This window comes from Oncorhynchus mykiss, chromosome 15 (assembly GCF_057628025.1).
Source record: "Oncorhynchus mykiss isolate SJ-2025 chromosome 15, ASM5762802v1, whole genome shotgun sequence".
Lineage (NCBI taxonomy): Eukaryota > Metazoa > Chordata > Actinopteri > Salmoniformes > Salmonidae > Oncorhynchus > Oncorhynchus mykiss.
The window spans coordinates 18165557-18177701 of record NC_143036.1 but is presented as its reverse complement, the minus strand read 5'-3'; the positions used below and the strand labels follow the sequence as shown (position 1 = coordinate 18177701).

The window sequence follows — 12145 nt, the reverse complement described above, 5'->3', positions numbered from 1 at the left end:
TTGTTGCATTCTATGTCAAATGATGATGGATCCCACAATAATACCCATAGAACAGCATATCCACACGGTTCACCTGACACAACCTATAGGAACGAGCATCACCCCCTCAACCACATGCCCAATACACAACGCAGGCATTTCCGTCTACCATCCTAAAACAACCTAAAAGTACACAAACACTAATTACCACAGAAGCAGAAGAACAATTTGAGCCATATTTGAGCCCCCCCACCCCCCCACCCATTCACACACATACTGCTCATATACTGCGCATATGTGATCGACCAGAGTTTGAATCTGTTTTTTCCTGCCTAGGCATTAAGTTGGGGAACTAACACAACTCTACAGGTTTAAATAACATATGAGCGTGCTTCACAGAACCAACGCCGTTGGGGTTAGAGCAACTGGTCTTACCTTTCCTGGCCCTGGAGAAGAGCTTGATGCTGATGGGAGAGGTGGAGTTAGAGTCTCTGGAGGAGGAGCGGAAGATGCCGCTGAAGCTCAGGCGACGAGGCGACTTGGGTGGAGAGTCCTGGTGGGACGAAGGGTAGGGAAAGATGGTTTTGGGGGAGCCTGGGCTGTTCTTGGTCCTAGCAGGGGCCGACTTGGGACTGGAGGGCCGGCTGAAGGGCCCCCGCGTGAAGAAGCCTTTGGTCGGGCTGGCTGAGTGGCAACTCCCATCATCCTGAGGTAGAAAACAAAGAGTTTACTGATCGCTTTGTAGGAAACAAGGCTTTTTTGCTCTCCTTTTGACAACACAGCTTTACAGCAGTGACATAAGAGAGTATTGATTAAGATCTAGACTATGTTCAATCACAGAGAATAAGCACTTTTGTTGGCAACATGCCAAATGTACATAAAATGCACAATTCAATATAGCCATTTGACTTCTCAAAATTAGACACAGCTGGAACCTATTAAGGAGGATTAAGAAGAGGGAAGGGGCTTAACTTTAATTTCACGTCATTCCTGGTTGAGAGGAAATAGCTCCCATTCTCTGTTTTAAGAGATAGACAACCAGGTTGAACACGTTTATCTTGAATTTATCTACCACTTTGCCATGTATGGGGGTGTCCAATCTACAATGCTCAAAGGCAGGACTTTGCAAAGCCAAAATAATTGGTTCAATGTCAAAAGTTTACTGTCCTGATTTATAAGTTCCTTGTAATGTTTTCCTCGTAAGATAGAAAACTGGTTACTAATAACACTATGAACCATTAACAAATAATTGAACATATGAGACAAAAAGGTCTACTGTAGGGCTCCCGAGTGGCGCAGTGGTCTAGACACTGCATTTCAGTGCAAGAGGCATCACTACAGTACCTGGTTCGTATCCAGGCTGCATCACATACGGCCGTGATTGGGAGTCCCAATCTGACTTGCCTAGTTAAATAAAACAATAGAAAATACTGGAAACAGGCTCCTTTCAGTAAACAATAGAGTTAGAGATGCAATGAAGACAGTCTGTTGTGCTTTCCCCTAGGTGATATATTGCAGAGTGTAGTTTCACTGTCTGAGAGTGTCTGGAATATCAAGATGATTCCAAGAAATGTTTATCAGGTCTTTGCTGAATAATTACAAATGTTCAAGCAGTTCTGAGTCAGAGGTTTTGATGTGAGGGCAAATATAGTCCATTATTATTATCAGATGAGAGCCAAACGCTGCTGAGAAGATTCACCCAGCATAATCAATGTGAGGAGTGACTCAACCTTTATAAATATGAATATGCATATGGACACAGATGGCTTCAGGGTTGCATCAAATCATATACAAAGCTTTTAAGCCGCGCAGTAAGAATGTAGAGATTTAAAATGATACATAGGAAGAAAATGTTACTAAGAAAAGGTGAGTGTAGTTGGAATGGACTGCTCATTCTTGCAGTGCTACTTTTGGAATGTAAGCCACTAGGGCTGCCTTGACACAGGAAGCCCAATTCTGATATTTCTTCCACTAATTGGTCTTTTGACCAATCATATCAGATCTTTTCACATCCGATCTTTTTCAGAGCTAGTCTGATTGTTATTTTCACAATCTGGAAAAATATGAGAAACAATGCATGGGCTTTATTTACTATAAACCTATTATTCTGTATTATGTACAGTTCAGCAACTCGGGGTACAACAGTCAGTATGGGAACAAAATAGGTCACATACTAAATGTACTAAAACCTTGGGAGGAAATCAACAAAGGGAAATGAATAAATGTGATCTACTACACTCCATTTCCTTGAAAGCTATCAGCTTATCTTTTTCAACAGCCTTCACTGGTTATCTTGTTTTTTTCCTGATTCACTGTCGGCCCTGTAGCTTCTGCTACAAAACCAGGAAAAAAGGGTCCGACCTTCATGCTCCAAGGTGAGAGACGCAGGACGACAGAGAAGATTCTGTCTGAGGTAAGAGCTAACTCTTGAGCCAAACAAACACTGCATTAGAAGGGAACCACTAGCAGTGCTCTTTCTGTTGTTAACATCCCAACACACGCACCTTCCCTCAGGCAACAAAACAATGGAGCAGCAAATGGTCTACCATACAACAGTGTTTCATCCAGCATTGCACAGGCAAGACCTCTCTTGCCATCCACTTAAAATAGTTTGGCTTCTATTGGTTTCAATTGATCCTATTGGTGCTAGGATGTTGCTTTGAAGGCCTTTCATCGCCAGCCTGGAACATAATGTAGGGGACAGACTGCCAATACATTGTTCATGGATGACAGTCTATGGCAGTAGGTTCAGCAACACAAAGAGTTAAAGACTTCATTCAAAACCAGGTTATTAGAACAGAGTGTAGCTTTATCCAGTTAAGAATAATAATGGAAACACTTAAATGAGGACACTGCCATTTGCACAATCAGGTGTGAATGAGATTATTGATTAGATTGGGAACAATGCCAAATGTAGAGACATCTACCTCCGCATGGCAACAGGGAAATCTACAGTCCCTGTATTGACAGGTAGGCCCGCTGTAACATGTCTCCTGATGACGTCTCTGCCACATTCTTCATTTGAAAATGTACAGTGCGTGCACAGTTTGTATGTGAAGGTTCAGATAGAGGCCACCTTCGTCAGCACCAGGGGCATACACACTTGGGACCCAATCAAATAAATAAAATGTATATTATGCTCTTTACTTGTCACTAACTAGGTTTCCATCTTATTGGCAACGGATTTTCATTTGGATATTTTAAAATCTGCACAAAAACAATATGTGCATTTTCCCACCAGAGATGTCCTTCCATCAAAATGTACTTTTTATTTTTTATTTAACCTTTATTTAACTAGGCAAGTCAGTTAAGAACAAATGATTATTTACAATGACGGCCTACCTCGGCCAAACCCGGACGACACTGTGCGCCGTCCTATGTTGCGGATAAAAGTCTGAGCATTGCACATAGAAATACGTATTGCACATAAAAATACATTTTGCGGTTAAATTCCCATGTTTTTTTAATAAAAAATACAAAAATACAAAATGCAAGTTAAATGGGTTTTCATCACATTTTCAACTCTACTGATGGTTTTCTCACCAAAATAATTGTGTTGTATAGCGAGTGTGCCGACTGGTATTGCCACGTGCGCTCTAGCCAACAGCTGGCAAATACAGTGTCTACATGATGAGGTTTTTATGGACAAAATATTTTGTTCTATTTGTCAAACGGCAGCCAAGCATCGATGAACATGTCACCAGAAAAAGACCCTCGGTATTTATTGGAAAGGAGCATCAAGCTCATCACCTTGCACTTTCACCACCCTGGGAAGTTCATCATAACTTATTTCATCTGTAGCCTAAGAAACTTCATGCTTTAGCGAAGAGTCGTGTCATGGCATATCATTGCGTGACTCCAAGTTGATTTTGATATGATGGTTATTATATCAATATTTAGACAAGTGTTTCTACCATCATTTTGCATATAATTAATTTTACAGACACAAAAAGATCCTACCTTGTCTAGCATATTTTGAAGGTCGATATTTGGAAAGTTAACTGACAAAGTTCCAGTTTCTCTGCAAAAAAATAAAAAAAAGAAACATCTCTTTTTCAAGACCCTGTCTTTCAAAGATAATTTGTAAAAATCCAAATAACTTCACAGATCTTCAATGTAAAGGGTTTAAACACTGTTTCCCATGCTTGTTCAATGAACCACAAACAATTCATGAACATGGACCTTTGGAATGGTCGTTAAGACACTAACAGCTTACAGACGGTAGGCAATTAAGGTCACAGTTATGAAAATTTAGGACACTAAAGAGGCCTTTCTACTGACTCTGAAAAACTCCAAAAGAAAGATGTCCAGGGTCCCTGCTCATCTGCGCGAACGTGCCTTAGGCATGCTGCAAGGAGGCATGAGGACTGCAGATGTGGCCAGGGCAATAAATTGCAATGTTTGTACTGTGCTACAGGGAGGCAGAACAGACAGCTGATCGTCCTCGCAGTGGCAGACCACGTGTAACAACACCTGCACAGGATCGGTACATCCGAACATCACACCTGCGGGACAGGTATAGGATGGCAACAACAACTGCCCGAGTTACACCAGGAACGTACAATCCCTCCATCAGTGCTCAGACTGTCCGCAATGGGCTGAGAGAGGCTGGACTGAGGGCTTGTAGGCCTGTTGTAAGGCAGGTCCTCACCAGACATCACCGGCAATAACGTTGCCTATGGACACAAACCCACGGTCGCTGGACCAGACAGGACTGGCAAAAAGTGCTCTTCACTGACGAGTCGCGGTTATGTCTCACCAGGGGTGATGGTCGGATTCGCGTTTATCGTCGAAGGAATGAGCGTTACACCGAGGCCTGTACTCTGGAGCAGGATCGATTTAGAGGTGGAGGGTCCGTCATGGTCTGGGGCGGTGTGTCTCATCGGACTGAGCTTGTTGTCATTGCAGGCAATCTCAATGCTGTGCGTTACAGGGAAGACCTCTCTCATGTGGGACCCTTCCTGCAGGCTCATCCTGACATGACCCTCCAGCATGACAATGCCACCAGCCACACTGCTCGTTCTGTGCGTGATTTCCTGCAAGACAGTGTTCTGCCATGGCCAGTGAAGAGCCCGGATCTCAATCCCATTGAGCACATCTGGGACCTGTTGGATCGGAGGGTGAGGGCTAGGGCCATTCCCCCCAGAAATGTCTGGGAACTTGCAGGTGCCTTGGTGAAAGAGTGGGGTAACATCTCACAGCAAGAAGCAAAACAGCAAATCTGGTGCAGTCCATGATGAAGAGATGCACTGCAGTACTTAATGCAGCTGGTGACCACACCAGATACTGATTGTTACTTTTAATTTTGACCCCCCCTTTGTTCAGGGACTCATGATTCCATTTCTGTGTCCCTTTCACATGTCTGTGGAACTTGTTCAGTTTATGTCTCAGTAGTTGAATCTTGTTAAGTTCATACAAATATTTACACATGTTAAGTTTGCTGAAAATAAACGCAGTTGACAGTGAGAGTACGTTTATTTTTTTTGCTGAGTTTACTTTACTCTAATAAATGGAAACCTAGCTAGTATTCCAACTGGACATTATTTGTCTTTTTACCAAAACATGCAAACACCATCAGATAGAATTCATAGCAAGCTGGGTTAGTCAGATTTGATTAAATATAACAGAACAGAATGACATTCACTCTCATGGGATGGGTTGCCAAAAAGAACTAACTGAAAGCCACACCAATATGCCAAGCCAAGAATATGACTGCAATGAGGCATAATGTCACTGTGCTTCTATGGCTATATGCACCTATTTAATTTGTAATTTAATTTGCTTTAAAAGCGCAACATTTTGTCTTTGCCCCATGGCAAAAATCTGTAGAATAGCATGAGATTAGCTATAAAACTGCACATTTTTCTCTTCGCCCCATGGCAACAAATTTATGGCTACGCCACTGGTCAGCACCAGTACTCTCAAGTCCTGCTCTAACCAGATGACGCCGCACCAGAACTCTTGATTGCCAGGTCTGGCTCGGCTTATGTCATTAGTGTGACTAACCCCATTATCCCCACAGAGCACTCATCTGATCAAAGGTGTCAAGGGGTTTAGCTCAGGGTGAAGTTAGGGCCATTCCCCGACTTTAAATAGAGACCAAAAGCCAATGTCAGTGCTGCAATCCCCGCTGGAGCTACAGTAGGCGTACAATTATGAGATGGCATTTTAATCTGGTAATGATGAAAATTAAAAGATTAGGTTTTAATCAAAACTATGTTAATTGCGATGGGGATGCTTTTAATTTATATGAGTCGCTCTGGATGAGTCGCTCTGGATAAGAGTTAAATGTAAAATGTGTCATTATTGTGCAACAGTGCAAAATCACTCAGCAGGAGGCTATTGGTGACATTTCCCTCACACAAAACAGCACTGACCAAATTATGGCCTTTGTGATGAACCCTATCCTGGACCCAAACTCTAAGTACTGTAGCCCACTATATCACTATATTGTTGAAAAAAACCCACTAGAGTTGGCTGAAGCACATCTAGACTAGACCATCAGTTTATAAATGAACCCCAACCATCGCTGGATTCTCAATAGTCTATATGAACAGCTGAAAATATACAAATATTAAATATTGATATTTTCCCAGGGCACACTGGTAGTGGTGAGGGTGTGCCGGGCTTGGGACATCACTGTACCTTCTGTATGTCGGCCTTATCCACATGGTCGGCATCTCCCTCCAAGAAGGGCATGGCAAACGAGCCGAGGTCCTGTATACCAAGGAGAGAATGCCGGCGTTAGATAAACATTGGCATTAGTATTGGACTCGTGGCAGCCCCGCCTCCCACCACCCCCGCAAAGAAAACACTGCCTTCACAAATCATTTATTAGCAAAGCCAGAATCCTTTTTCCACCGTTTGTATAAAATAACATTTGATTCCAGAAGCATCTACTGCATATAACATTATAAAAACATAATCTAATATAATACAGTATCTAATAATATAATCTCTATGATCATCTAAATCAGAGAGTTGACTTTCGAAGCACACACTCAGTTCCCAAGATCTTGTTTGTGTTAATGACAATGACCTCCAACAATCACCTTTAGAATGCTGATCTCAAGACTTTTCATGCTCCACTATCATACTTGTGCAGGCAGGAAAACATGTATTGAATGTGCAATGTTAAAACCGGTTCTTTGAAACCCAATTCCATGAGAAAGTGACTGCCTTTCATCTCTCCCCCACCTAACTGTCATGGTTCCTCCTGATACCCGTCATCATTGAATGGAACTATCCTTCTCTCCATTCACTGCCAAGTCCAAAAGGAGTACCTGCCTTGAACACTTCTCCAGAACGTTTTAACTTGGCTAGACTGGTCCCAGGTTTGTTTGTACATCCTTGTCACGCCAATGACCATAGGAGTTGAAAGCACACACAGATCTGGGACCAGAATAATGATTGACACCTTAAGACAAAAAGAGCAAGGCCATTGATTTCAGCTTCTAACTAGAAATGGTTTATATTTATAAAAATAGTTAATTTACACTGAACAAAAATATAAACGCAACATGTAAAGTGTTGGTCAAAGTCATAGACTGTTCTCTCTGCTATCGTACACCAAGTGGTACCAACGCAACAAGTCTGCACTATCTGCATTGACTCATCACATACGCTGCTGCTACTGTTTACTATCTGTAACTTTATTCCTAGTTATATGTACATATTACCTCGTACCCTGGCACAGTGACTCTGTACTGGTACCCTTTGTACACTGAATAAAAATATGAACGCAACAAGTAGTGGTCCCAAGCTCCCAGAAATGTTCCATACACACAAAAAGCTTATTTCTCTGAAATTTTGTTCACACATTTCTTTACATCCCTGTTACGGAGCATTTCTCCTTTGCCAAGATAATCCATCCACCTGACAGGTGTGGTATATCAAGAAGATGATTAAACAGCATGATCATTACACAGGTGAACCTTGTATTGGGGACAATCAAAAGCCACTCTAAAATGTGCAGTTTGGTCACACAACACAATGCCACAGATGTCTTAAGTTCAGGGAGCATGCTATTGGATGCAATATCCACCAGAGCTGTTGCCAGATAAATTCATTTACATTTCTTTACCGTAATCTCCAACTGTACCAGGCAGATGGCATACAGTGTGTATGGCATCGTGTGGGCAAGCGGTTTGCTGATGTCAATGTTGTGAACAGAGTGCCCCATGTTGGTGGTGGGGTTATGGTATGGGGAGGCATAAGCTATGGACAGCGAACACAATTGCATACTCACCAGACATGTCACCCATTGAACATGTTTGGGATGTTCTGGATCGACGTGTACAACAGCGTGTTCCAGTACCCACCAATATTCAGCAACATTGCACAGCCATTGAAGAGGAGTGGGACAACATTCAATCAACAGCCGGATCAACTCTATGCAAAGGAGATCTGTCGCGCTACATGAGGCAAATGGTAGTCACCAAATACTGACTGGTTTTCTGATCTACGCCCATACAAGGTATCTGTGACCAACAGATGCATATATTATCTGTATTCCCAGTCATGTGAAATCCATAGATTAGGGCCTAATGAATTTATTTAAATTGACAGATTTCCTTATATGTAACTCAGTAAAATCTTTGAAATTGTTTCATGTTGTGTTTATATTTTTGTTCAGTATATACAGTGCATTCGGAAAGAATTCAGACCCCTTCCCTTTTTCCACATTTTGTTACGTTACATCCTCTTCATCAATCTACACACAATACCCATAATGACAAAGCGAAAAACGGATTTTTCAATAAAAATGTTTACATAAGTATTCAGACCCTTTGCTATGAGACTCGAAATTGAGCTCGGGGGCATCCTGTTTCCATTGATCATCCTTGAGATGTTTCTACAACTTGATTGGAGTTCACCTGTGGTAATTTCAATTGATTGGACACCTGTCTATATAAGACCCACATTTGACAGTGTATGGCAGAGCAAAAACCATGCCATGAGGTTGAAGGAATTGTCCGTAGAGCTCAGAGACAGGATTGTGTCGAGGCACAGATATGGGGAAGGGTACCAAGAAATGTCTGCAGCATTGATGGTCCCCAAGAATACAGTGGCCTCCATCATTCTTAAATGGAAAAGGTTTGGAACCACCAAGACTCTTTCTAGAGCTGGCCACCCGGCCAAACTGAGCAATCGGGGGAGAAGGGCCTTGGTCAGGGAGGTGACCAAGAACCCGATGGTCACTCTGACAAAGCTCCAGAGTTCCTCTGTGGAGATGGGAGAACCTTCCAGAAGGACAACCATATCTGCAGCACTCTAACAATCAGGCATTTATGGTAGTAGCCAGATGGAAGCCACTCCTCAGTAAAAGACAGCCAGCTTGATGTTTGCCTAAAGGCACCTAAAGGACTCTCAGCAACACTCCCCATCCAACCTGACAGAGCTTGAGAGGATTCAACAAACTACTGCTTCAACAAAGTACTGAGTAAAGGGTCTGAATACTTCTGTAAATGTGATATCTGTTTTTTATTCTTAATACATTCGTAAAAATGTCTAAAAACCTGTTTTTGCTTTATTATGATGTGGTATTGTGTGTAGATTAATGAGGGGGAAAAAACTATTTAAACCATTTTAGAATAAGGCTGTAACATAACAAAATGTGGAAAAAGTCAAGGGCTCTGAATACTTTCCGAATGCACTGTAGGACTTGAGAAACATTCTTACCACTCAATGGTTAGAATTGTGTCAGGAGAACAAATCTTTCCTAAATACAAATCCCTCCTTGTTGCCGATGACAACTGACTGACAGGTCCAATCTTGAGTGAACCAACCATGTGCATAAATGTAGGCCAGCCTTTTACCCAATCGCATCAATGATGACAGCCACAAATTAATGATGACCTCATAAATCCTACAGATCGTTAGTGTCGGTGACATCACAGCCATAAAGATGAACATCAGCGCTAGTGGCTCTCTGGCCACATCCTAAAAGTCTTTAATCGTTTCTTACCTTAGTTGGCATGAGAAAAGGGCCAGAAAGGAAATAAAAATATGAAATCGGCCAGGTACTTTAATCTATTAGTGGTTATTACAGAAAGGATAATGAGGAATTGAATCAATTCAACATAATGGGAAACATCCTCTGTCATCCTACTGTTCACTTCTGTCTCATTCTTACTCCAATCCCCCCCTCTTTGCCCCCCCCCCTTCTAACCATATTTTTTTTCAAGTTTCTCTGCTAAGAAGTCCATCCATCCAAAATTAAACAAATAAAAATGTGTATCACACACACAAGGCCCCTGTTCCATATCTGGAGTGTGTGCATCTTAACCCTACCCTGATCACAGATCTATTTGTGCTGTCTTGCCAGAGTGGTCCAGGGTCATAAACAGTTTGCAATATAGCACAAACAGACTAGGAACCAGGCGATCTTAACCACACGACATGCTGTTCCCAGCTGGTCGAGATTGGTTGACCTTGCACTCATGTTTGTCAGTTGAACCTTGATCCCTGTGCCAGACCCCCTCTTGTTGTCTGTGGTCTACAGTACACACTCTTAAAACAGAAACAGGACAGCCCAAGATACAATTCCAAGTTAGACCACTCCGCTGAAGGCCACATGAAATCCGGGAAAGGCTTGAATTGTACACTGTGCACTTAGTTTTCCTAAAAGTCTACACACTGATAATAAATGCATTAACAAAGTTCTTAGTCCGGATTTTATTATTTTGCACTTTGTATCACATGCTTATTTAAAAATACCTTCACAATTAAAGGATTGTAGATAATGCAACTTTTTTTTTAATGAAATACCCTGGGAATCAGTGTTTTTGTGTTTTCATTCCACTTCTACTAATCAACTAATCACAGACTTTAACCAAGACATTGATTAGAGAAGTGTCATGTAAAATTGACAAAGTACATCAAACAACATTTCTGTAAATGTTTCCATCTGTAGACCCTGGGATCAGCTGTGTTACTGTTTTGTTGGAACAAAAGCCTGCACTTAAACCTGCCCTTGTAGGGCAATATTCCCCACCCCTGGTTTACAACATAGTGGGAGAAACAATTATATGTTTTGAAATGAATGTAAATGGGGAATTGCATCATTGGATCCAGCTACTACATATTCTGAGCAAGTAACACATAGAACCTTGTAACAAATATTCCCCACAGGACTTTGATTTCTCTTCTCATTCCAATCACCATCTCTTTGCATGTCTTCAGTTTAGAACACAATCCCAACTCCAGTCCAACACTCACACACTTTTTAATTTACCTTTACTCCCAAAGTGCAGAACAACCAGCAAAATCCCCTCTGCCGTGCATATGTTTCTGAACAACTGCGTGTTCTTATCTACGTGCAGGCAAGAGGAGAATGACAAGTGGAGAAAAACTTCCTTCCCCCAAGACCGGAGCTCACTTTGACCTTCCTCCTCCAGCCTTGAAAATTAGTCTGGGAAAAAAAACCTGCCTTTCGGTATCGAGAGAAAAACCAATTGCCAGTGATGTTAATCTGTTTGAGCTCTAAAAATCACAACTCAAAGTCTAGCTGCCTAAACAGTAGCCTTTCCCTGAGCGCAAGGCTAGTCCAGTGTTGCATAATGAGTACTTAGCTATGCTGTAATGAGATAGTTAACAAAAGTGCTGCCTCAAGCGCTTACAAATCCTATTTGATGAACCTCATAGGGGAGAGAGATAAAGAAGGATCTTAGTCCTCCTCACCCCCCACCCCCCCCCCTCCTCCATCAATCCCTGTTCCTCTGTCCTACTCTTCTCTATGGTTGAGTGTAGTTGGATGACTCAGCTAATGTATAACTGGCTAAGGCCTGCAGACTGTACGATTGTAACTGTCTAATGCCTCGATTTTGCAGTCCCAGACAAATTTTACATTGTGGGCAAATTCTTAGGTCTGTAAACAATTGTCGGACTTCTTGGCTCGTTCAGCGTGACAGGGTCTAGATCTGCTGGTTAAGTACCACTACGTGCAGTCGTAGGCTCTGACAAAGTTTTGCCAGTGGCAGAAATGTTGAGCCTTTATCATATAGTATGGCTGTTGTTAAGGCGTCAGCATGCTTCTGTTCGGCTGAACCGAACGAGTGTGCTCGCTCACATGCTCCCTTAAAAAAAGCGGCAATAGTACTGTTTGTCCATTTTGAAACACCGTAGCCAGTATACATTTCCTCAAAATAGTCAGAATTAATTTAAA

General features: G+C 42.0%; 1 protein-coding gene across 2 annotated transcripts in view; it reads right to left on the bottom strand.

Annotated features, from left to right (window-relative positions):
* Positions 1-12145, bottom strand: part of LOC110489719 (5'-AMP-activated protein kinase subunit gamma-2) — a 97942-nt gene that overhangs the window by 73149 nt on the left and 12648 nt on the right. The window contains exons 1-3 of one of the 2 annotated variants that reach the window (XM_036943913.2): positions 11216-11556; positions 6625-6696; positions 415-685 (exon numbers count right to left, since the gene is read on the bottom strand). In XM_036943913.2, the coding sequence (XP_036799808.2) occupies positions 415-685; positions 6625-6678 (325 nt within the window). In that variant the 5' untranslated portion in view covers positions 6679-6696; positions 11216-11556. Of the gene's footprint in view, positions 1-414; positions 686-6624; positions 6697-11215; positions 11557-12145 lie in introns of those variants that run through there. The other variant, XM_036943912.2, reaches the window with a different exon arrangement.